This window comes from Cavia porcellus, unplaced genomic scaffold (genome assembly GCF_034190915.1).
Source record: "Cavia porcellus strain 051 isolate PalLab524CR breed Dunkin Hartley unplaced genomic scaffold, mCavPor4.1 scaffold_9, whole genome shotgun sequence".
NCBI classification, from domain to species: Eukaryota; Metazoa; Chordata; class Mammalia; order Rodentia; family Caviidae; genus Cavia; species Cavia porcellus.
The window spans coordinates 33,759,357-33,786,046 of NW_026947492.1; the positions used below are offsets into that span (position 1 = coordinate 33,759,357).

General features: G+C 37.7%; 1 protein-coding gene across 1 annotated transcript; it reads right to left on the bottom strand.

Moving 5' to 3' along the window:
- Positions 1-26,506, bottom strand: Birc2 (baculoviral IAP repeat containing 2). Its single transcript, XM_003472759.5, has 9 exons — positions 26,024-26,506; positions 22,888-24,929; positions 22,698-22,797; positions 9,148-9,226; positions 8,466-8,514; positions 4,786-5,028; positions 1,089-1,343; positions 789-827; positions 1-683 (listed from the first exon to the last, which is right to left on the bottom strand). The coding sequence occupies exons 2-9, from the start codon at positions 23,780-23,782 to the stop codon at positions 490-492; spliced, it is 1,854 nt and encodes a 617-aa protein (XP_003472807.1). The 5' UTR covers positions 23,783-24,929; positions 26,024-26,506; the 3' UTR covers positions 1-489.
- Positions 26,507-26,690: the final 184 nt, after the last annotated feature.

Below are 26,690 nucleotides of genomic sequence, written 5' to 3' on the forward strand. Positions count from 1 at the left end.
TTCCTTTTAACATACTTTATTAAAATTTCTCACAAACTAGAGGAAATCAAAGTGACAGGCTACAATGTAAGTACATTTTTACAAGTAAAAAGCACAAAAAAAAAAAAAAAATTGGCACCGTAACTCTGATGAATTCCAGAGCTACTGGTTTCCAGTACTGTACTTTCAAACTGTACTTTTAGTACTCAGAGCTTTCATTAACAATACCAAATACAGTAACTCCTAGAATTATTCAAACAAGCACATATTTAACTCCTATGTTCACCCATACATACTAATTCAGCTTATTAAACACAAATCTTCTGCAACTAAACATTAAGACTACATATGTAATACTACCTTTTTTGAAATAAAGTTATTAATACCAAGCAGAATAGAACATGAATATTAACAAGAACCAATAATTTCTCTTATGTTTCACATAATTTCAAATGTGCAACAATAGTTTAAAGAGGTTTCTGTGTAGACCCACATATAACCTATTTTGTTTTATGAGAGAAATGTACGAACAGTACCCTTGATTATACCCCTGCAAATAGGGCACTTTCTTAGAGAAGGGGCACATTCCTGGCATACTACCAGATGACCACAAGGAATGAACACAATAGAAACTTCTTTGTCCATACAGACTTTACAAGTTCTTTCTTCCTGCAACCTCCTCAATTGCTCTTCCAGTGACAGACCTAATAACAGAAACAACTTTAGTGAAATTCAGTTTCCACTTTATTTTCCTAAGAAAAATAAGAGTTAATATGTCATGTTGATTTTAAGTCTTAATTCTACTTTACCTGAAACATCTGTTGGAATATACTTCATATTCTTTTCCACTGAGGGGAAAAAAAAGCATATAAAAAAATCACTTTACCAAATAGAAAACTACTTTTTAACCTACTATCTACTAAACGGTATTGATTCAATCTATATATTATCAAGAACTATTACATTTTGGACAAAAAGGGATATCACACTTTTTTTGAAACAAGTGAAATGTATAGATTGTAGTTTACTAATTGGATTTATTCTGCTTGTCAAGCAGAGGGAGGAACATAGTTTTGAGATTTCTAAAATAATTTCCCCAACAAACTCACCAAATAAGTTCTCAAATAATGTAGAGTCAATTTCTTTTAGGCAGTTTTTGAAGATGGTGGCAGCAACATTTCCTTTAACTAAAATGGTGTCAATCAGTTCTCTTGCTTGTAAAGGTATCTGTGTTTTTTGTTTAATAACATCATGCTCCTGTTTATTAATTACATTGGCCTTTAAAAGACTGTCCAGGATAGGAAGGACACTTGTCAAGCGTTGAAAGAGAGCCATCCTATTCTTTCGAATTAATGACAAGTCATCTTCATTTTAAAAGAAAGAAACGAAAAAAGCTATTAGATTTTAAACTCCAACTACATTCACATAGTCATTAACAACCAACCCTACAAACAATTCAGTCACTAAACAGAGCTTGGAAAATAAGAAAGTGACTTGTTTGCACTTTAAAGTCTGTGATTTAGAAAACTGTCAAAAGATTAAACCAAGACATATTATATAGTATATACAAGATGTTTCAATGATTCTTAAATCTATATCCTAACACATCCCAGAATCTTGCTTTTTCCTTTATTCTGCTAAAAACAAGCAGAAAATTTTAAGATAGTAACTATTTCCCATCTCTGTATCCCAGCATGGATTTAGTACTGACTTCTATTTGCGTTGTCACTTTACTTTTTTTGGTCTTTTTCCTTTTTTTATCGGTACCAGGGATCAAACTCACAACTGCCTGCTTGCAAGGCAGGCGTTTATGCTGCTGAGCTAAATCCCCAGCCCCTTCTTTACTTTTTTATAAGCACTTACATTTAATTCTTTTGTTTGATATAAATATCCTGATAATTAAACAAGGCAGGTACTACTGTGTCTCATTTTCAAATTGAGAGAAAAAGACTCAGAATAGAATTTGTGGCTTATCCAAGAACACACACTAAGCCACGAAACCAGGTGTTCTTTTCAGTATTACACAGAACTGCACTGACGCAGTGCTTGAATCAGGCTCCCATTTGTGATTAGCCACTTACTGGCCGCGTGGCCCAACCTCTCTCCACAGGCTCAGAGGTGTACTGTCAGATACAGACAGCAGTACCTTCCTCCAAGAGCTGAGAGATGGAATTCGACTCATAGTCACACAGCATTTAGCACAGCACGTGGCATACAGTTAGCCATCATTTTATGAATGTACAGATTTATACCAAAGTTTAAAATATCATTACAGCCAATCAAGCTTGACCTTATTTAAAAGCAAAAGTTTTCCCTTTTGACCTCAAATCACACAAAAGCCCATAGTTACTTTACTACATTTATGGAATATATAAAAGAATTCTTCAGGTATTTTTAATAAAGTTCATTCCTTTGGTGCTCCAACAACTATAAAATTGTCTATTTTCAGACTTTCCAAAAAAAATTTAAAGTACATTTCTACAATGCACATGTTTAATGAATAAATGGTAAAGTCTAGTTTCCTTCCTTTGTCGTGTTTTTCTAACTGCTTTATTTATCTTGAAACTATGAAATGCCCTTCTCTGACCACAACACACCCTTCTACCCATTTACCTTACTGCTAACAAATTTGTTCTTCACCTTTCCAACATTCCCATGTCATTCTCCTGATTCGATGAGCCATGCACTGTCTCGGTTTATCTCCCAGTCTAATCTAGATGTCAGTCAGGTGTTTCAATGGTGTTCTCTCTCTCTCCTTAGCATGCTTACCTCTTTTCCCTATTCCTTACTTGGGCTGTTCCCAATACACACAATTCAAGACTATTTTCTGACCTCTACAAAGTAGGAGAAAGTCACAAAGCTAAGGTGACTAGATTTACCCTAGTGATTTTATGTAACCTTACTTGGGTTTCATTACTGCTTAAAAATCCTTAATCTTTTCACTTTTCATAGGCCATTTCACTAAGTCTTTCACCCCACTTCCTCTTCCCAAATAATCTATCTAATGGAGAGACTGAGATGTGGTGAGTGGCAGACCTTGTGCTTCGGTATAAATGAAGCCATCGGTTCAATTCTAACATGAAAAAAAACCAAAACGAATCTACTGAATAGAAAAAAAGATTTTTCATGTATCAGGCACTGTGTTAAAGCTTTCCTGCAACATTTTATTTTATTCCTAAAGCAACCCTATGGGACTGGCACTATTATTATCCCTATTTCACAGACTAAAAAGGCTGGGGTCTAATTGAATAAACTGCCAATCTAGAGGTTAATGCAAGTCAGAATTTAAATAAAAACATTTGTCTCAACTTGGAAATTAAGTTCTTAAACCTTTGTGCTCCGCAGCCACAAAAATAGTTTAGTCTTAAAAACATTTTACAGATTAAAAAGGAAACCATCTTTTAACCCAGTATCCAATACACTATATATACAACCTACAAGTCTTTGCTGGCTGTTTTATCCTGTCTTTTGTGTACCAGTCCTCTCAGCTAGTCTATATGCTCCTTGAGTGCATTACCATAATTAGCACAGTATTTATCACTGATGCTTGCACTCAGTAAGTATTTATTGAAGGAATAAATGATTACTCAAAAGACTTGTTTTGGGAGACTGCAATTTAATTTAATTAGTTCCCTAGTATCCTTGGGTTGGGCATGGGGTTTCTCACTAAGACCTAGGAATTCACTGTAAGTTTTTGTTTTGCTTTTTTTTTCTTTTTGTACTGTGAACTGGACCTAAGGCTTTCACATGGAATTATATCACAAGCCCTTTTTATTTTCTATTTGGATTACTGAAATTTGTAATTCCCTTGCCTAAGTCTTACAGGATTACCATGCCCATCTTACACATTCTATTTCTGTATAAGGATCACCTAGAAAATATTACTAAACAAAATACCACATTAAGAGTATGATTTGAGGTAATTTCTTTAAAAAGCAGAAATAAGGCTGGGGATATGATTCAGAGGCACAGCACTTGCCTGGCAAGTACAAGGTCATGAGTTGGATCCCTGGTACCAAAACAAAAGAACAAATAAAAGGCAGAAATAAGGATCTGTATCCAATTCTAAAATCTCGCTTTTCAAAACTATTTAGATATTACATATGAAAAGAAATGCTCTATGTCTATCCTTTGTTTTCTATGTCTATCCTTTGTTTTGACTGACTGCTTTGTAATATTTGATTTTATTCTCTTCCAAAAAGAAAAAAGTAATAAGAACTATGGGAGTAATAAAACCCAAAATGTATAAATTTTGTTGTAAAAAAAAAGAAGAAAAAAAAATGTGCTCTAAAGTATATAACTGCAAGTGTGTTTAGGTGTGTTAAGATAGATGACCATATTACTGAGTTTTTGTTGGATCACGGAACATAACTGTTTGCAGTCTCACTGCTTGAATGTCCACTTTGTATGCTTTAATCCTGTAACTTGAACAACTATTTCTAAGATGACAATATGCAATCTATTAACTAGTGATTTCTTACCTTTTTTTTGTAATTCTGTATTACTTGTACCCTTATACTGTTTTGGATTTTTTTCCTTTAAAAAAAAAAAAGAAATGCAACACAGCTCAAGAAAATAGACTATGCTAAAATTTTCTGATTAGCATGTATCAGGGAATGTTAACAGAAAAATAAACATGCAAAAATGCTAGAGTCAACTAGAGGGAGCTGGATGGGGCAGGCAAGATTGTTTACAAGTGACTGAGGGGTTGTTACCGAGGGGGTCTTAGTGGACAGGAGACAAGAACGCTACCCTGCAATATGAGACTGTGTTATGAGCACTGAAAAATAAGTAACTTCCAAATACCTGACGCCATTTCTTCAGCTTGTCTTTCCTTTTCCTCTTCTCTTCTTTCATCTTCAGCATTAAGAAGTTCTGATACAATATCATTAACTGTTTTGTAATTCTCCCCAGTGGTTAGGATTTTACTCTGAACTGTCTGCTTTACCAGGCTTCTGCTAAACCCCATTTCCAAAGCAGCTTTAACCACAGGGGTGTTCATCATGACGGCATCTTCTGAAGAACTTTCTCCAGGTCCAAAATGCACAACTATTTGAAAAGACATTTGCGAATATTCCTCAAATATAAAACTATGGAGAAAAACATGGCACAAACTTTATGCTCATCATTTACTCTCATATGGTGGGTAAGGACATGAGCTACATTTATCAACACCTCGGACTCTAATAAAAACCTGAACTTGATAATGATTAAGTGAGAATACACAAGACTTTTTTTTTTTAAAATACCACTTCCCAGACCTACTTAATGAAAAATTTTCTAGAATTAAGGATTAGGGATCTGTCTTCTTTTAAAATTCCCACAAATAATTCTGACATATATTCATTATTAGATATCAATATGCTACAAAAACTTAAGTGAAAAATTACCCTGCAGCCAAGAAAGTGAGGCAAACTGCAAAGGCTTTATAGAAAAGGTGGCTTTAAGAGACTGGACTTGGCCCTGAGTTTTATCTGCAGTGACAGACACATAAACACACAGATAAATACACATGCATGCACAAATATTCACTCCCACACACAGAGTCTGGATTTAAAGAATGAATAGGACCACAGGGTTGAAGATTTACCTTAGCAGAGTGCCTGCTTAGCAAGCACAAGGACCTACATTCAGTCGTCTGCACCCAAAAATTTGTAAAAAGGAGGAATGAATGAGCAGATTCCAGACAGGTACACAGTTTAAACAGAGAAAATAAGGATAGAAAGTATAGTAAAATAAAGACTAGCTAACCCAAAAATATGTCTAAAGATGTAAACAAAACATGCTTAAAAAAATAAACAAGCCAGGCCAAGTGTAGTGGCACATGCCTATAATCCCAACACTCCGCAGGCTGAAGCAGGAGGATTAAAAGCTTGAGAGCAGCCTGGAAAAAAAAAATATGCAAAAAACCACAAAACCAGCCAGATATGGTGGTTCATGCCTGTAATCCCAGCTCTTGGGAGGCTGAGGCAGGAGGACTGCCATAAGTCTGAGGCTAGCCTGGGTTACACAAAGAATTCAAGGCCAGCCTGAACTACATAGCAAGACCCTATCTTAAAACCACCACCCACACACCCACACCCACCCCCCCCCACACACACACACAAATAAATAAATAACACAAAACCAGTAGTAAGCAAAATATGATTTTTGGTAGACACTGACACTGAATTAGAAAAACAAAAACAAAAACCCAGTATAAAGGGATTAAAAGAAACTATATGGCAAAAGGCCCTTTTAGGTAGGGTGATTAGGGAAGCATTTTCTCAAAATGGGTAGGGTCAATGCTAGTTTCACATGGCACGTCTGTAAAATTCAGTATTACTGAGAGACTTTGATGCCACCTGCTGGAAAAGTGTTATAATAAACATATAAATGTACAATGTTGGAAATGTATACTGAGCAACCTTGCAGCACCAAAATCCCCAGCACCTCAAAACACAAGCACGTAAGCAAGCAAAAACTTCAGAACTTCTATGATAAGGAGTGAGCTATTGGAATATCTGAAAGAAATCCAGGCAAAGAGAACAGAAGTGTAAAAGCCATAGAACACAGGAAAAGTTTGACAATCTAGAAACAGAAGGCAGAACCTTAGAGAGGAAAATGCTCATTTGATGGAGACCATGGCAAAGACTTTATACTACATTTTATTCTAAGTTGCTAGAATATTCTAAAAGGTTTTAAGCAGGAGACTGATAGGTATGTGTTTTCAAAAGGTGATTCTGGAGAAGAACTTTAATGAGGTAAAATGAAACTAAGGGAACTAGTAAGATATGGCAGAAAAGGATAACTGAAAGGATTAGGCTGATACTAGTAGAAATGAAAAGAAGCAATCAGATTTAGGATATATTACAAAGAAAGAGAAAGATTTACAATCAGTTATGTAAACTGAAAGAAGGAGGAATTGGGTATGATGTGATTTTTTTTTTTTTTTTTGAGAGCAGGATTTCACTACACAGTTTAGGCTGGCCTTGAACTAACTTTACTCTAATTCACAGCAACCCTCCTTCTCAGCCTCCCAAATGCTGGGATTACAAACATGCACCTCCACACCTGGCCTTGGTGTAAACTCTTTAACCTTAGCAAATACCAATATGGGAAAGGAGCAAAAGGGGGATGTAAGATGGGAAGGAATATTAGTTTGGGTCACATTAACTGAGACATCTATTATAGACAACAGATAAAAACTATCTTCAAGATAAGAGCAGGAAGTTGAACATTTCAATGTGTGACTAGGAAACAAAAATTTGGTCTGAGCATGAAGGGTACTCCACCATTTAGAAGTCTCAAAGAGCAGCAGTCAGCAAAAAAACTATTTAAGATCAACCAAAGAAATAGGAAAAACACAAGAGAGAATGTATCAGGGAAGTCAAGTAAACAGGCCGTGTTAAGGGTAAAACACTTGACTATATCAAATGCTAATTAACAAGTCAACGAGTCAGGTAACAGATCTGCTAATACAGCAGTTCTTGCTGTTCATCACAACAGGTGAAAAGCAATCCTAAGTACATGGCAGGGAACAGAACCCAGAGGGCAGCAGAAGGGCTGGCTTAGATTAAAAGCAAGGACAGTTCATGCTTTGGAAACGAAGAAAACATGTACAGTGTAGACTGATGGTTTTATTGGTGGAAGATGAAACAGTTTTGGGGGGATTCTTTCATTTTCTTTGTGAAGCTAGGACATGAACTAAGATTAAGGTGGGAAAAAGCAGAAACATATAGAGAAAATGTGTAACAGGCATTAAATGGCAAACTGATTTCATTAGGGAACTATGGTAGGATTGCAAGCAGCCCATTGCATAGCAGCAGTTTCAAATTTTAATTAAGAAGTTAGTACCTTTACTTATTTAATCTTTCCCATCTCCATTACACAGGAGATAAGCTATCACATACCCAGGTACTCCATCCTTTCAAATAATATCGATTCTTTACCTGATCCTCCTGAGTCAGGTAAAGGACTTTAGGACTCACATATCTTGGTTACCTTTGGTTACTTTTCTCTATTTCAGTTACAAATCTGACAATATCCCTCTTTCTAGATGTGACAAGCACATCAAAGGATTACTACTATGTACACAGTGCACATTTACTCATGGAGGTGGCTTAAATTAAATTCTACTCCAAAGACACCCTTGCACTGAAATACTATAGATCGGATCTTAACACCTAACACCTAGCTTGTTGTTAAATCATGTGAACTGAGCCTTTTTCAAACCGTGCCAGCTCACAGCCACCACTTCCTCTGTAGAGGGTTTGTCTACACTTGTCATTTCATTGTTGTCTGCCCAGTTGGAATGTCAGCACTGTGAATACAAAGAAAACTGGGCCCTTTGAACTGCCATGATTCTTAGATGATACCTAATATTTTATTAGTTAGCTGCTCAATATTTTCTCTTGTAACTTCAAAAATACTCCCTTTTCAGTAATTTCAGTCTGAATATTCTTATAAAAATACTCATTCTGTATTTGAAATACTGTCACACATACTTGGTGGATCGGTATTTTCTTCTCCAGGAGTGTCTGAAGTTGACAATAGCTATGAAACAGAAGAAAATAGGTAAAAGTCAAAAACCTTGAATGATATGAACAGTAACATTCAGATAAATTTGCTTTAAGTAAACATGCACATTTTACATTGCTTTGTTTTACCATAATTACCATACAGCTTTCCTTAAATTTCATCTATTTCTCCTGATTCAGAAGAGTAGGAAGGCATACTAATGGTTCTTCAATCCATTTAGAAAGTAAGATTTCAACTGAGTTATCTCAAAAGATCTCAACTTCTAACAATTATTTTTGTTTATATTCTGGAAATGACAGAAGAGACACTAAAGCTCCTTCTTTAATCCCTTCACAATGGCAGGGTAAATGGCAGGTTCACAAATTTGAAACAAAAAATAATCTTTTTTAAGAAGCCCTGAAGAAATAAGTTGGTGACTAAAGTAAATGTTAGAGGTATCACTAATATGAATACAAAATATGTAACTAGAGTTAATAAGAAAATAAGGCTGGAGTACAGCTCAGTGGTAGAAATCTTGCCTAGCATATAAAGGCCCTGAGTTCAAACCACAGCAGAAAGAAGAAAAGAAGATGCAAATATCATTTCTGGCAGCATTTCTGAATTTATTATATAGAATTCAAAATTATTAATTTTAAAAATGTTATTTACTTGTTCAAGAAGATGAGGATATCTAGCTTGAATCTCATCAACAAATTCCTGCCCTTTCATGCGTATCAAGAACTCACACCTAAAACATAAGAGGAAAAATATTTTTAAAACTGTTTCCTATGAAAAGTGTAATTTTAGGTTAAGCAGCTTTCAAACCTTGACTGTAATCCAAAACAAAAACAAATTTTACATCACAATCTGATAGATACATATATTTAACAAAAAAGATCCTTATACATTTTTATTGTGTTTTTGATAATTCCAATATTATCATTCCATTAACATAGCCAACCAAAAAAGAAAAGGTCTGGACCTAAAAAAGGGCACAAGTTGACATTTGAAAAACTGTTAGAGACAATTTACTTTCCAGGTTTAACTATTTCAGAAATTACTTTTTTATTTTTTAACTCTTTTTTTTTTTTTTGTCTTTTTCCTTTTTATTTGTACGGGGGGTCGAACTCATGACTGCCTGCTTGCAAGCCAGGCGCTTATGCCACTGAGCTAAATTCCCAGTCCCTATTTCAGAAATTATTAATTCAATATCCCTAATATCTTACCCTGCTAATCTTTTTCCAGTGTTCATGCTTCTATTTAAACAAAATCCACCTCAATCATTCCACAAAATGCAAAATCAAATATTTTCATCTGTACATACTGTGACAATATTCCCCAAGGATGTGTCTTGAAACTAACAAGGTTCTCAAAGGTGTTTTTAGAAAGGTCATGTAATCTTTACTGCCATTCTGCCTATTTTTCTCAATAAATGGTGCTAGACAAATGGATATGTATATGCAATAAAGGTGAAAACAAAAACATAAACCATGGCCTACGCTCGTTCAGTATGTAACATTAAACTAAACTAAAATTTCAAGAAAAAAACGAGAGAAAAAGCAGACATGAGGACTTGCTTAGCTACAGCAACAGGGCGTTCAAAGCCCACCAGTACTCGCATTCTTTTACTTTGCCCTTTTCTCTCTTCGGAACCCCCCACACCCTAGTCTTGAAAATTTCACTTATTTTATGGCCTACAGATTATAGTTTTAGATGCTTAGTTAGATGCTTAGTTAGACCTCAAACAGAGAGTAAACTTTGGCCAAATCCCCAAAAAGCCTTCCTCTCTCCCTTAATTGGCCATAAAAACTACAAAAAGGAGAAAAAAACAGGTTTTTTTCTCAAGGTGACCAAACTGCCCAGTACCTACATTCTGTGTGTCAATTAAGCAAGTATATGGTCTTTTCACATTCCAAAGCAATGGTAGTGCTGTAAAAAGGTAATATCCACGGTACCCTTCTGACCTTATAAAGTTATACTGGGGTCTATAAGAAAAGAGAACAAAGGAATTGTTGCCAGCCAGTCAGTAGGCAGCAATTTCTTTTTTTTTTTTTTTTTTTGGTACCGGGGATTGAACTCACAACCACCTGCTTGCAAGGCAGGTGCTTATGTCGCTGAGCTAAATCCCCAGCCCCAGTAGGCAGCAATTTCAATAGCCTAAGCTGACAGACCACTGCTGTGTTACTAAACCTTACTTGTTTCTTCAATCTTGGTGTCCCATGGGTAAATTTCTTGAGCATGGGTTCAATCCCCAGCACAAAGGAAGAAGAGGGAAGAAGGGGGAAGGGTAGAGGGGAAAGTAGAGAGGGTAGGGGAGGGAGAGAAGAAAGAAAAAGAGAAAAAATTGTAGGTAAGCCAAAACATAATACATGGATGATAAAACATCATCAAAATTTAAAATACAGTCTCTTTAAAGGACCTTATTGAAGAAATGAAATGATAAGCCACAGACTAAAAGTTTACAAGAATGACATAGTCAAGATGACAGAATAATAGATGCTATCCTTCTTCCTACCACAAAAACCAAGACACTATCTATGAACAAAGCTCTAAGAGGGTCCAATTAACCTACAACAATACAATGAAGAAAAAAATGGAACAAATAAATACAAAGAAAGGATCACTGCAGAGAGGAGCTTAGCAGACACCTGGAGACGGCTAGAAATAAAGAAGGGCAGGAGCTGTCTGTATCAACCCTGTGTTGGAGCATTATCATCCCTGGTGGCCTACTCTGGAGAAGACCCCAGCAGCCGTTGCCACTGAAGAACTCAAACAGCCTGAGACAACCACAGATATCCTGTAGGCTTCAAAGTGAAGGACCTCATGGTTCTCACTGGTGTTGAACTCGGCAACCTTAGTCTGCAGAAGACAGTGATGCCTTCAGTCACCATAAGGAGCAAGTGCTGCTGCTGCAGACTCCCTGGAGAGGAAGACTGTTACATCTCTCCACCCAAAAAGGGGCAGGGCTGCACATCCAGGTGAAACTCGTTATGCCCCGATATGTGCTTTGACAGGCTGCACGTGCACTGACATGTCAGATCCCTGCTCCAGACATCCGAGCAGAACTCTGAGACTGCTCACTAGGTACTTAGGTGCCTCAGGCAGCAGACGTTACCACTGCTACAGGTTAGCCATTACCTTGGACATCAGAGAAACTGCCTCTCTGCACACACTCACATTCTGGACCCTGGCTCTGTGACTGCTCTATAGAAATCCATACCTCAGACACTATGCTACTACCACAAACACTGTCCAGACTGCCCACAAGCCAGAAGAGGTGCCAGGATGGACTCCATAAGCCGTATTCCCTAAGAGAGAGAGACCAATAGCTGCTGCCTCAGATCCCTGTGGTTCTCGCTGACAATGATTTCAGCTAACAGGGCTGCACAAACTGCTACTGGTCCTCCTTTAGTGCCAGAACCATCACACCCTGCAATCCAGGATCTTCACAGTCACATACAGATAAGGGTCTTTCCCAACAGAAACAGATCCAAAAGTCTGCAAGAATAACTGCTCCATTAAATGCATAGATATCAATGTAAGGACATAGAAAACAAACAAACAAACAAGAAAACATGACACTACCAAAGAAACACGACAATTTTGCAGGAACCAACACAAAAGAAAACCAGGAATTCATAATTGTTTTAAGAAAGCCCAGTGAGTTTCCAAAAAACATAGACAACACAATGAAATTTAAAAAATAATACTTTAAGAAATTGAGACATTCAACAGAGGTTAGAAATCATTAAAATAATAGTAAGAGATTTCAATACCATACCTCAAACAAAGGACAGATGGAAGACTCAAAACAATCAGAAACGAAAGTGAAAACATTACAGCTAATACAGAAATACAAAAACTCCTAAGGGACTACTATAAACTGTTATATAGCAAATTGGATATCTAGAAAAAATGGATACATGTCTAGAAATATATCTTTCATAATTAACATCGTGAGTATGACATGGGAACAGATCTATAACTAGTAAGCTGATTAAATCAATAATCAAAAATTTCATAAAAAAGGGGCTGAGTGTATAGCTCAGTGGTATCGTGTCTGCCTGGGAAGTGTGGGGTCCTGAATTCAATTCCCAGTTCCAAAAAACAAAAACAAAAACCTCATAAAAAAAAAAAAAAAAAAGCCCAAGAATATATAGCTTAACGGCATAATCATAACCAAGTTTTAAAGAAGAATTAATGCCTGGTCTTCTCAAACGCTGAAAAAAAAAATGAAGAAGGGGGCAATATTTTATACATCACTTTTAATGCCACTTTATAAAGCTGGCATTACCATAATGCCAAAATCACACAAAAATAATCTAAGAAAAGAAAATTAAAAAAAGAAAAGAAAATGACAGGGCAACATCCCCAAATGAACAAAGATATAAGGATCCTTAATAAGCTAGGTATGGTGGCTTATTCCTGTAATTCCAGCATTCTGGGAGGCCGAGGCTCATGGATCCCAAATTCAAGGCCAGTCTGGGGAACTTAGTGGAATCCTGTCTCAGAATTAAAAAGGGCTAGCTGGGCATGCTGGCACACACCTATAATCCTTGCAAGTGGGAGGCTGAGGCAGGAGGATCACTGTAAGTTGCAGGAGGATCACTGTGAGTTCCAGGCCAGTCTGAGCTACATAAGCAAATTCAGGGGCCACCTACAATACACAGGAGATCTGGTCTCAAAAAATAAATAAGTAAATAAACAAACAAATAAATAGGCAAGGACATAGCTACTTCACTGCTTAGGCCCTAGATTAAATCACTACCAAAAGAATCCTTAATAAAATACCAGTAAACCAAATTCATTAGCTCATTAAAATGATTATATGTAGTATGATCAAAATATATGAACATTGGGGCTGGGGATTTAGCTCAGCGGCATAAGCTCCTGCCTTGCAAGCAGGCGGTCGTGAGTTCGATCCTTGGTACCGATAAAAATGAAAAAGACAAAAAAAAAAAAAAAAAAAAAAACCCAAAATATATGAATATTTAAAATTTAAAAAAAATAGGAAACACACACTGCCATTAATCCCCCAACAACTACCCCTCTGTCAATTAGTGTTCTTGCTGCTCTCTGAAGCATTTTTTAAATCCTCTTTCATGTCTTCACGGGTACTGAAAGACAGGCTGGGGGACTGGGAATTTAGCTCAGCGGCATAAGCACCTGCCTTGCAAGCAGGCGGTTGTGAGTTCGATCCCCAGTACTGGTAAAAAAAAAAAAAAAAAAAAAAGGGAAGACAGGCTGTAAAACACAGTGCTCCTCATCTACTCTATACACTGGATCTGGCACCATGAAACTACCAGTTCTAACCCAAAGCCAAAATTATCATGAAAGGTAAACACTTTGGACTGATTCAAGGCATAGAGGCAGCCAACAGCACAATTAAAAACTCCCATGAAAGAAGACACTGCTTCAGAAAATGCTGAGAATGACGGAATAAGTGTGACTGCAGTGAAAGGGAGTATTTTGAGGGGCTTAATGATAATGTCTTTTGTTGTAGTAAATTCTTTAAAAAATAAAACAATGTATTTTTCAATCACATATCATCATATAACTTTTATATCTATGATGCAATGATGTTTTAACATACACAAATCAATAAATGTGACACATCACACCTACAGAACAAAAAATAAAAATCACACGATCATCTCATTAGATGTTGAAAAAATGTGACAAAATTCAACACCCTTTCATGATATGCTCCACAGATCAGCTACAGAAGAAATGTACCGCAACAAAAAGGTCATATATAACAAGCTGACAGCTAATACAATAAACAATGGTGAAAGCTTGAAAACTTTTTCTTTAAAATGAACAAGTGTGCTTACTCTTACCACTTCTATTCAACACAGCATTAGAAGTTCTAGTAAGAATAATCAGGCAAAATCCAAAACAGAACCAAAAAAGGCGTCCAAATTAGATCAAAAATGAAATTATCTGCAGAAAACCTGATCTTATATACAGCAAAACCTTAAGATTTCACAAAAAAATAAAAAACCTGTTAGAATAAATGAATTCAGTAAAGTTACAAAACACACAGTTAACATGTAAGTTGGCAGCAAAATATTTCAAAGAGAAATCAAGAAAGCAATCCCAGTTATAACAGCATCAAAAATAAAGTATTCATGCATAAATTTTTTTTTGTCTTTTTCTTTTTTATTGGTACCAGGGATCGAACTCATGACTGCCTGCTTGTAAGGCAGGCGCTTAGGCCGCTAAGCTAAATCCCCAGCCCCATTCATGCATAAATTTAAGCAATGAGGTGACAAACCTGAAAAATGAGAGACACTGATAGAAAAGACACAAATAATGGGAAGATATCCCATGTTAATGAACTAAAAGAATGTTTACAACATTCATACTACCAAAAGCAATCTATAAATTCAATGCAACCCCTATTCCAGTATCACTTTTCACTGAAATAGAAAAAAGCCTTAAATTTGTATGAAACTACAAAGGTAGGATGTGGTCAAAGTAGTCTTGAGAAATGAGAAAATTTGAGGACTAACATTTACTGATTTCAAACTATATCACAGAATTATAGCAATCATAACACCATGGGGCCAGTATTAAAACAGATACACAGAGCAGAGAGCACAGAAATAAACCCAAAGTCAACTATATATGTCAACTAATCTTTGACAAGAACACAAAATATAGAAGGGGTGGTCTCTTCAATAAATGGTACTAAGGAAACTGTGTATTGCAGGCAAAAAAAAAAAAAAAAAAAAGAAAGAAACTGGTTTCCTATCAGATATCACTTTCAAAAAATTAACCTGAAGACAGGCTCAGTGCCACAAGCCTGTAATCAAAGCACTCTGGAAGGCTGAGGCAGAAGGATCACAAGTTAAGAGTCCAGTCCAGGCAACTTTGTGACTTAACAAGACTGTCTCAAAAAATAAAAGGCTATAGATGTAGTAGCCCAAGGTGAAGGGCCTAGGTTCAATTCCCAGTACTTGGGGGGAAGAATATTTGCTAACTAGGTATCTGACAAGTGGTTAATGTCAAAAACATGTAAGGAATTCACACTACTCAGTAGCAAACTTGATAGCAAATACATCTCAAGAGCAAAAAAAAAAAAAGTGTCAGATTTACAACTGGGCAAAAAGCTGGGCACGACAGCACATGCCTGTAATTCCAGTACTTGGGAGGCTGAGGTTGAAAGATTACTGTGAGTTCAAGGCCAGCATAGGATACATATGAGTTCAGGACCAGCCTGGACTACATGAAACTTTGTCTCAAAAAATAAAATTAAACACACAAAAAAAACAAATAAGACCTAAACAGATGTTACGTTTTCCAAAGTTAAATAACATATGAAAAAGGTACTGTCATTAATCATGAGGGAAATTCAAATTAAAATCCCAATAACTTATTATCTCACACGTATTAGGATGGCCAGTGTCATGGTTTATGTCTGTGTCCCCCTCATGAGTTTGCATTGTGCATTTGGGATTGGTTCATTGTCTAGTGCTTGGATTGATGTCAGTGCTACACCCACATAGGGGTGGAGCCAGTATGTAATGTAATGGCAGGAAGAAGATGTGTCTTGCTCTTTGCTGGTTCCTGCTTACTGTTTGCAGTTGCCATGAACTGTGGCCCCACCATACCCACCTGCCTTGGAGCCAACTGAGTGTGGACTGAAACCTCCAAAAACTGTAAGAAACAAACCTTTTCTTTCCCAACTTGGGCTTCAGGCATTTTGTCTCAGCAATGAGTAAAAAGTAACTAAGACAGAATTTGGTACTGAGGAGTGGGGGTTTGCTGTGACTATACCTGACCATGTTTCTCGAGAGGCTTTGCAAATGACTTGTGGGCAGAGTTTGGAAAGGTTTGGACATGTCGCCTGGATGCACAGAACTGGAGCAACTTAGGCTGTTCTGTAGAGGAGATACTGGTCAGAGCTCAGGAGAAAGAAGGCTGATAGAAAGCCTGATGGTAAAGACCAGGCTTGGGAGGTTTCTGCTGGGAAGAACTGCATTGGTTGTTGGACTCCCCATGATGTGTGTTATGGGCTGGCAGACAGTTTGTCTGCATTTTGCTCATGCCCAGAGACTTTGCCTGACACTGAGACAAAAGGCAATGATTAATCTTGAAAAGGAAATTAAAAAGCAATCCAATGTTGAGTCTGTGGCATGGCTATTGTTGGGGGCTTTTAGCCAGCTTTATGTTGCAAATCAAGAGCAAAGAGCCCAGCACGATAATTTCCAGTACTGTGAGTTTGGCCAGAAGGAAAATGCCAGGAAGGCTGTGGATTGTAAAGACAGAGTTGAGAGTTTGATTGCTGAGGAGAAACAGAGAGAGAGACAAGAAAGATAGCCCCAGGGCATCCAAGGAAGGGGGTCCCACCCTTTGCAGCCTCACTGCAAAGGTAAAAGAATTTGCTCAGAGGAGAAAGCTGCAGAGACCAGGTTCCAGAATGGCGGCAACAGAAAAGCTTTTCCTTGCAATCAGGTAAACAGAGCCCTGCGATCCATGCAACTGACCCCTACCCTACGGCCAAGAGAGAGAAAAGCCTGGCTGCTGCTCCGGCTAGCAGCAAACCTTGGCGGCATCCACAAGGTGCTGATTTTAGGTGCAAGGAAAATGCACAAATTCTGAGGGTAAGACGGCTTCCATCTCGATAGCAAAGGGTCTGGGAGGCCAAGCAGTGTGCCCTTGAGAGGGCAATTTGTGAAGATGTAAAGCTGAGCCAAAGGTGCAGTGGAGAAGACCCCAGAAGTTTGGAAAAGCCAGGAACGTGGATGATCCAAGGAAAGCTGCAAAAAGCAAGCAGAGAGATTTAAGAGAAAAACTGCGGGAGCTGAAATCCCGGGAAGTGCCATGGGGGTGGAATCACCCAAGTCTTTTGGAGCTTGCAACCAGATTGCTTCAGATGCTGAGCATGAAACTCTTTAAGACTTAATGCTCCTCCTGCTGGATGTTGGACTTGCTTTGTTTCCAATGCTTTATATCCCCGTTTGTAACTTTTGGAATGGTAATGTTTATCTTGTGCCTTTGCATTTCAGAAATGTTTAACCTTTTCATTTGTACAGGGGGTTACAGTTAAGAGTTTACCATAGATCTTGAAGGAGACTTGGGACTTGAACTTTTTAGCAATGCTGAAATTGTCAGGACTTTGTCAACTCTTGAAGGTTGACTAAATGTCCTTTGTATAAAGGAGGTATATGAGTCCTGGGGGCCAGGGGTGGAATGTCATGGTTTATGTCTGTGTCCCCCAGGCCTCATGAGTTTGCATTGTGCATTTGTGATTGGTTCATTGTCTAGTGCTTGGATTGATGATGTCAGTGCTCCACCCACATAGGGGTGGAGCCAGGATGTGATGTAATGGCAGGAAGAAGGTGTGTCTTGCTTTTTGTTGGTTCCTGTTTGCTGTTTGCAGCAGTCATGAACTGCGGCCCAGCCATGCCCGCCTGCCTTGGAGCCAACTGAGTGTGGACTGAAATCTCCAAAAACTGTAAGAAATAAACCTTTTCTTTCCCAACTTGGGCTTCAGGTATTTTGTCTCAGCAATGAGTAAAAAGTAACTAAGACAGCCAGTATGTCAGTTACATTATAAAAGGAAAAGAACCTATTGTGACTGGAAAGTAAATTAATACAGCCTGTATGAAAAATATAGAAGTTTCTCAAAAAATTAAAAATAGAACTACCATATTATTTAATACCACTTCTCAGAAAATACCTTAAGAAAATGAAATCAGTATATTGAAGAGATCTCTAGTCCCATGTTCACTGCAGTGCTATTCACAATAGTCAAAAATGAAAATAGTTTCTATGCTCACTAATAAACAGACATAGAAAATGGGGTTGCATATATACTACAATGGAATATTATTTAGTCATAAAAAGATCTTGCCATTTTCAACAACATAAATGACTGACTTAGCATTATGCTAAGTGAAATAAACCAAAAATATATATTGTGTAGTATCACATACACAATCTTAAAAAAAAAAAGGTCAAATTCATAGAAATATCAGTGGTTGTGAGAAACAGGTAGACAGAAAATAGAAATCTTTAGTTCTAAGATAAGTTATGAAGACCAGAATGTACAGCATGGTGATTATATTTAATACTATATACTTGAAATCGGCTGAGAGAGAGAGAACTTAAGTTGTCTCACAGAAGATTACTGCGTGAAGTAATGGGTGTGCGTATCTACAGTGCGTGCAAATGTCAAACCATGACATGTATTCTTTATAATGTACTACAGGGCTGGGGACGTAGCTCAGCGGCAAAGGGCCTGCTCAGCAAGAATAAGATGTCAAGTTTGATTTTCAATACCATCAAAAACAAAACAAAACAACTGTAATTCATTAACTATAGCTCAATAAAGCTGAAAACACAAGTAAAGCACATGATAAAGGATTTATATCCTGAATACATCAATTCTCAAAACTTAATTATTTTATAACTGCATTAACTTTAGATTTCTAGGTTAAATTTTAATTTAAATTTTTTTCATGGGCAAACATTTGAACAAACATGGCAAATAAGTGCATAATGTGTACAAAAGGCAAGGAAGATGTACAAGTGGCAAATAAGCACATAACATGCTCAAAATCACTGTTCTTTTGCAAATATTAAAACCACAAAGAGAAGCCACTATCTACCCATAAGAATGAGTAAAATAAAAGACTGGCAATGCCAAATGTTGGTAAGGATGTATAACATCCAGAAGTTTCACACACTGCCAATGGGAATTTAAAATGGTACAGCCACTTCAGAAAACAATTTGGCAATTTCTTATAATGTTTAAAAGCAACGTATGTCATATAACCAAACAATTCCGTCCCTAGTTGAAATAAAAACATGTTCACATAATGTTTATGTATGTCTAAAGTTGCTTCGTAATTGCTCCAAATTGGAAACAACTCAAAAGTCCTTCAAGAAGTAAATGAACAAACTGTGTTATAACCTTCTATTAGATACAATTCAGCAAAAGAAAGTAAAATTACTTACAGCATTAACATGGTGTATCTCAAATGCTGTATGTGAGCAAAGTGAAGATACTGAACTCCAGCTACCAATTATATGATTTATCCCATTTTGTATAACATTATTTGATTTATATGACCTTCTAGAAATGGCAAAACTGCAGGAACAGAAACTAGATTAGTGGTTTCTAGAAGCTAGGATGAGAGGAAAGAATGGCTATAGAGGAGCATGAGAGAACTTTCTGAGGTGATGGAATTGTTCTGTATCTTAATAGTGGTCACATGACACTATGCATTAAAACTCATATAATTCCAGCACTCAGCAAATTGAGGGAGGAAGATCATGGGTTCATGTCAGCCTGAACTACACAGTAAGACCTTGTCTCAATACAAAAGAACACAAAAATCCTCCAAGTGCTAGGCACAATGGCACACATCTGTAATCCCAACTAGATGAAGGGCTGAGGCTAGCAAGTTCAAGGAGTTCTTGGCAATTTAGAGACCCTGTTTCAAAATATAAGTTAAAAAGTGGGGAAGGGGCTGGGTATGTGACTAGTGGTACAGCATTAGCTTAATAGTTGCAGACTGTCGGTACAGAACTCCAAAGAAAGAAAAGAAAATCTCATTAACTGAAATGTAAATTACAAATCAACATGTCTAACTTTTCCTTTCCCTTTAAAACAGTATTTTAAGAGGTTCGAATTAAATATAGTAAATATATATAGAACATGTACATATAAAGATATACATGCTCAAGATGATCACTCAAATGACAAAGCTACATTTAATCTCTGCATGTCTGATTTTAATATTGTTTTCTTTTACTTTTGACAGATTTATATTCATAATCATTAAAGATGTGAGGTATAACAAATTCTAGTTGCTCCATCTATTCCTCTGCTCCAATAAATCTCAAGAAGACAGATTTCTATCTTGTGCACTGCTGTATCCCCAGCACCTAAAACAGTATTAACAAGTAGGCACCCAAATATTTAATAAATGAATAAATTGTGCTAAAATAGGGATAATGACTATACATTTTTTTATTTACTGAAATTAGAGATTATTTACAACTGAAATCTTATTGTCTTCAGAGAAGACACTCCTAAAAGCACTCCTAAATCTTTAGAACTATTTAAAACAAAATATAAACTACAAAAATAAGAATTCTGTTTTATAAACCACAAAATATAGCAATCCATATATCAGAATTTGGAAGCGATTTTTGTCTTTACAACACCAAGAAAATTTCAAATTATACACATAAACCCAGGCACTGTGGCACACAATAGACCTGTAGTCCCAGCTACTTGGGGAGCTGAGGGTTACTTAGACGCACAAACTCAAGATCATTCTGGGAAACACAGAGATCTCATCTCAAAAAAGAAAAATTTCCGTAGGCCAAACATAATTAAGTCATCTGAAATTCTAACAACATGCTTTTTCTTATATAATTAATTCTAAATGTACATTACTTTTCAAAGTAAAAAAAATCCAAATTGCTTTAAATATTATGCACATTAGTGATATAATTTTAAAATGTATTAATCAACAATAAAATGTTACTTCAAATTTATTTCTCATCATAAATCAGACAAAAGCGACAAAAGGATTTTTTAATTTCATGAAAAGATTCCAAAGATTCTGAGGAATCTTTGGTGATATTCACACATCGAAATACCATATTGTATAATTCCACTTGTCTGTGTTCTCTGAAGCAGTTAAACTCCTAAGACAGAAAGTAGAACAGTGACTCTCTGGAGGGGTAATGGAGAGTTAGCGTGTAATGGTTACAGTTTCAGTTTGATAAAAAGGTTCTGTAGATGACAGTGGTGATGACTGCAGAACAGTATGAATATACACTTTACTACAGAAATATACACACAAAATGGTAAGTTTCATGTTATATATATTTTATCAATGAAATGAAAATACCTAACCCTACCTCTTCATTTTACAAATGAAGTTCAAATTCACTTAGCTACTTGATCACAAAGACAGAATTTGTAATTCTACTCCACTAACAACACTGCCTCTAACTTACTTCTCGTGCCTGCAGTCCCAAGCTGCTCAGAAGCCTGATGCGAGAGGATCTCAAGTTTAACACATTCCTGCGGGTCTGAGCTACCAGTGGAGCAAACATGACAATCCCAGAATGGCTTGTACCACTAGTGGAGCAACTTTTATCAGTTTTTTAATTAATAAAACTAATACAAAACTGCTCAATGGGACAGTCATGCATGTACCACCAGTGGTTCAAGTCACCTGGCAGTCAGACATGAATTACTGGCCCAGTTCAGAAAGGGTTAAGACCAGCTCAAGCGTCTTAGGGAGATGCTGTATCAAAAATTTTCCAAAAGGGTGGGGTTGCATCCCAGTGGTGGACTACTACTGGATTCAATCCTCAGCAGCAAAAAACCAGATAGATAGGTTAGACTGTAGCTCACTAGTAGAGTGTAGCCTAGTACAAAAATGGATTTGGGTTTCACTATAAAAACTGCAAAAAAAATTTTTTTCAGAAAAGAGAGAAACTGCTAGAGGCACTGTGGCTATAAGTTACTTATCACAAGATAAAACACAGAAAAGGTAATGTATAATGGTAACAGAGTCAGCTAAGATTTTATTCTATGCATTTTTATATCTGCCTTATTTCTATACCTGTTTTATATATATGTTTGGTTTGGTTTAGTCCTGTTTGAGATAAAAGTCTCACTATGCAGTTTAGGCTGGCCTGAACTCATAGCAACCTGCCTGCCTCGGTCTCCCAAATACTTTGCCAACAAGGCCTGCACCACTACACCCAGATTTGTTTATATTCCTTCTTGTTTTCTTCTTTTATCTTTTTTCCAATTTATGTTCTTTCCTTTCTGTTTTACAATATTTGCAATCCTTAAGTCCTCTGTGAAGAAAGAAATGGTCTTACTCATAAACGTGTCCACAAGAATTTTAAATTATATACCAACTGCATGGCTTACAAAAGAAGTATGCAGAAGATTGCAGAACATCTTAATGAAAAATTGGTCTTTTGAAAGACTAATTTAGCAACGATATGACAGGCTGTTACACGTAATTTAAAATCTGACTTAATCATGTGAGCATATATATTTCTCTTATGTGTAGAGTTTTGAACAGTAATATTTTGTCAGAACAATTTCCTTGGATGGGATCAGAGTAGAGTTCAGTGGCAGAGCATGTGCCTAGTATGTGGAAGGCCCTGAGTTCAATCCCCAGCACCAAAAAAATCCCAAACAAACAGAAAAACAAAACACCAATTACCTTGGAAACCACTTGGCATGCTCTACCCAAGGGTCATCTCCAGATTCCCAACACCTCAAGCCACCATCACAGCAAAAGCATTTGACATCATCATTGCGACCTGAAGGGAAAACAAAGACAAAAAACTAACACATGTTCCAATAATCAGAATGAACTAGATAAAATGTACAGCTGTTTATTAGTTTCTTACCAACATAATAAAAACCGGCACTTGCAAGCTGCTCAGGCTGAATTGGAACCGTAGATGGCCAATACACGAATGTTCTCATTCTAGCTGCATGTGTCTGCATGCTTAGATTTGAAATACTAAACCTCAGTGTTTCCAGAGAATTTTCCAGAAATGGGCAGGTGGGGAAATGTCTCCGGTGTTCTGACATGGCATCATCCTTTGGCTCCCAGTTACTTAGTTTTCCACCGCATGCAAAGCAGGCCACTCTATCTCCAGGTCCTATATAATAAAAGCCAGCTCTTGCCAAGTCTAGTGGTGACAAAAAGGTTAATGGCCACATTTTGTAAGTAAGAAATCTGGCTTCTTCAGTACTCATGGCATAACTGTAGGAGTTAGTCCTCGTTGGAGAGAAGTCTTCAATTGCTCTGGAGTTAAGAGGGTCTGGTGAAAGGCTGGAACAAAAACCACTGAATGAACCACAATGTTCCAAAGCAGGAGATACTGAATGTGTAGAACTGTTTCTCACTGCAGAGTAATTCTTAGAGATAGACTGAAGGTTAGCTGAAATCAGATTCTGAATAAAGCTACAGCTAGGATATAGCTGTTTATGCTTTTCAATCGGATTGTCTCCTTGTTTCCAGTTATCCAGCATCAGGCCACAACAGAAGCATTTGACCTTGTCTTTCACACCGGTGTAATAGAAACCAGCACGAGCAAGACTCCTCTCTGAGACGGGGACACCGCTGGGAAAAGCTGAGTATGTGGACATGCGGTACAGTTCACATGAGAAGTCGTACTTCATTTTTTGTTTGTTGTCATTCGTCCGATTTGGCAAGACTGTGCTCTCTTCCATTATATTTTCAATTTTTCTATATGTGGGACTTTGAACAAATCTTTGGGAGGTAGTTTTATGCATGAGTGGGTGACAGTACTTCTTACGGCTAAAACTTTCACATAAAATTTCTCTTTAGATTTTTACCACAAAAAGGGATCAAATAACAGAGTCCTACTTATGCAGAATTCACTACAACTTCTTTACTGGGTTTAGATCTGAGTGTACACTCAGGTTTGATGACTCTCCTAAATTACCAAGATACTACTTAGTAGTCTTTGGGATTATTACATTAACTCTTTTAGGTAACTTAACTGCTATTTGCTCATAATTTGGTATAATAACTAAAGACCTGAAAAATTGTATACACTTCTAACTGTATTAAAACACTTTGATTTTTCAAAAACTTTATATTCTTAGAATTTTAAGCAACTATAAACAGAATACTTAACTTATGCCTTTAATGTGCTTTTGGTTATAAGGTATGAAGGCCGGATATAAGGCCAATTACTGGTTATACCAACAAAATAAGGTTATAATGCAGGATTCTTTTCCCTTTAAAAGCACATTATGACATCCAAGTTAATCTCATTTTATTCTAGCAAACAGAGTCATTGCTTATACCATCTAAAGTCTAATTCCACATTGCTTATCATTAAAGTATTTACTTAACTAAGTTAGCTTAGCTTCAGTTAGTAACTTCTGGGGGAGTCAGTACTCACAAGCTTTACTGAATCTATGTAATATCAAGTGAATTTTGCTTAGTACTTCAAACTATAAAATCTTCTTTGTCTAAAATTATCTACATTTGTTTCCACTTCCCAAAGTATCATTCTATTGTCTTTTTTACTTGTGCATATCGTTTATACCGGGTCAACTAAGGCATTTTCTCCATAAACTTAACTAGCAAACCATAAAATTTCCACAGCACACACTTTAACTGCATTTTAAAAATTAAATAACCTACTCATTTAAGGACCATTCAATTATATTTGTCATGTCGTAATTCAGGATCAACTTATCAAAGGACATATTTTCCTGTTATCACTAAAGTCTAACAAAATATAATAAAGCTACTGCATATGCAATAATGTACCAGTAATTTACTAAGCTTAGTTCTGGAAACAAAATTATAGTCAAACTATATCCCTCTAGAAAGTTTTAGGGTCTCCACGATGGGATTTATTTCCGCAGGGGAGAAAATGGGAGACAGACTCTTCAAAGCTGTAATCTGAAAAAAAAAAAACAAGTTATTCTAGAAAACTATAACTGGCATGGTAAATAACATTTACAGACTCAATTTATTCAATAAAGTCAAAAATGATAGAACCTTCAGATAATATCTCTGAATTCCAGCAACTTGTCACCAAAACTCTCTAACTGGAAAAGCTCCTCATTAAAATAAAGACATATAATATACTCCCAATAGCACTAACTATGCATGTCTTTAACACACAACTTTAAAGTCCGATAGACATTTCCTTGGTCTCCTCCCTTTTCTGATTTGAAAATTCGACTGCACCCCTAGGGCTACAGCATAGCAGTAACTGGGTGAGAACGGTACTCTGTAAAGTCAAGTCTCTCCAGATCTGACTAGTAAAAAGGAAATACTCAACTAACGTAAACCTTTAAAGGTTCTCATTCCCTCACAATTCTAAAACCACCACAGAAAGCAATTCGAAAATAAAAATACAACGGTCCATAAAACACTGGCAATACAGTCTCAAGAATGCCTTCGTTACTTAGGCATCATGCATCTTTACGCATTTTCACCCGCAGAGATCCTACCCATCCTGTTCCTTTTAGACAAACTAGCTGAAGAAAGGGGTGGACGGAAACAAACTGGAAGGGAAAACAAAAGAAACTATGGGATTCACCAATAATTTCCCGGATTTTTCTTATATACTACTGAAGTACAATAGCGCATTGACATATGTCATCTCGCCGCCATTCAACTGTCAAGATATTAAAAAGGAACACTGAAGAGTAAATACAAAGCGTTGCCAAAAAACAAAAACAACAACAACAACAAAAAAAAAACCAACTTGGTATTTTGGTCAAAATCCAAAGGCTGGAAAAGTGGGCGGTGGCCGCACTAGGTTTCAAAACAAGTCGTTAAAAAAAAAAAACCCTCCCTTGTGGAAGCCAACCCTGGAATCATGGTTTCCGAACCAAAGCAAACCCTGGACGAGCGTAGCAAGCGGAGAGCCCTGAGGCTCGGCCGAACCCCAAGGCCGAGTTCCCCCGCCCGGCAAACGGCTTCAAGGAAACCGACCCCCGCTGGTCTGCGAGCCCCGGCCCAGGCACGGAGGGAGCTGCACTCACCACAGCACCGGCGCAGAGAACGCAAGAAGAGGGCAGCCCGGGCAGCTCTTGCAGGCCTCTGCACACCAGCAGAGCGGCGACGCCTCCCCAAAGCCCAACAAGGACCCAACCGGCTCCCCTTCGCCCTAGGCGTTCCCAAAACGCCCGACCCGAGAGGGGCCGACGCCGACGTCCGTGATGTCAGCACGCCCGGTCGCGAGGCTCACAGCAGCCGCCGCGCGAGGGCGCTCGGGAGTCTGCGGCGTCGCGCACGCGCATTGCGTTGGCGAGACCTGGAGTCGTGGGCTGAGTCTGGGGTCCCACGGGATCCCAGCGCTGAGTGGCCACCACCCCCACCCCCCGAGGCTGAGCTGTCGGCTCCGGAGGCAAGGCGCCGTCCGCGGCGACTAGATGTTTGGGGCGCAGCCGTGCAGTGCGCATTTCCCGTGGCCTTCTCCCCGTGTCCCTAGCGTTGTCCCGAAGGGAGCGTGGCACCCCGCGAAGCCTTGCGTTGTAGTCTGGCCGCGCTGCAGAGGTGCCCGAGGCCGAGGCGCGCGTGACGCGCTTCCCGCAACCGCGGAGAGCCACCCGGCGCGGGCCGGAGGTGCCCGCGTGCGACAGAGTCGCGCTGCTGGCATTGTCTTGCATCAGTAAAGTAATTGGAACCATTTTTCCTTCAGCGCTCCAA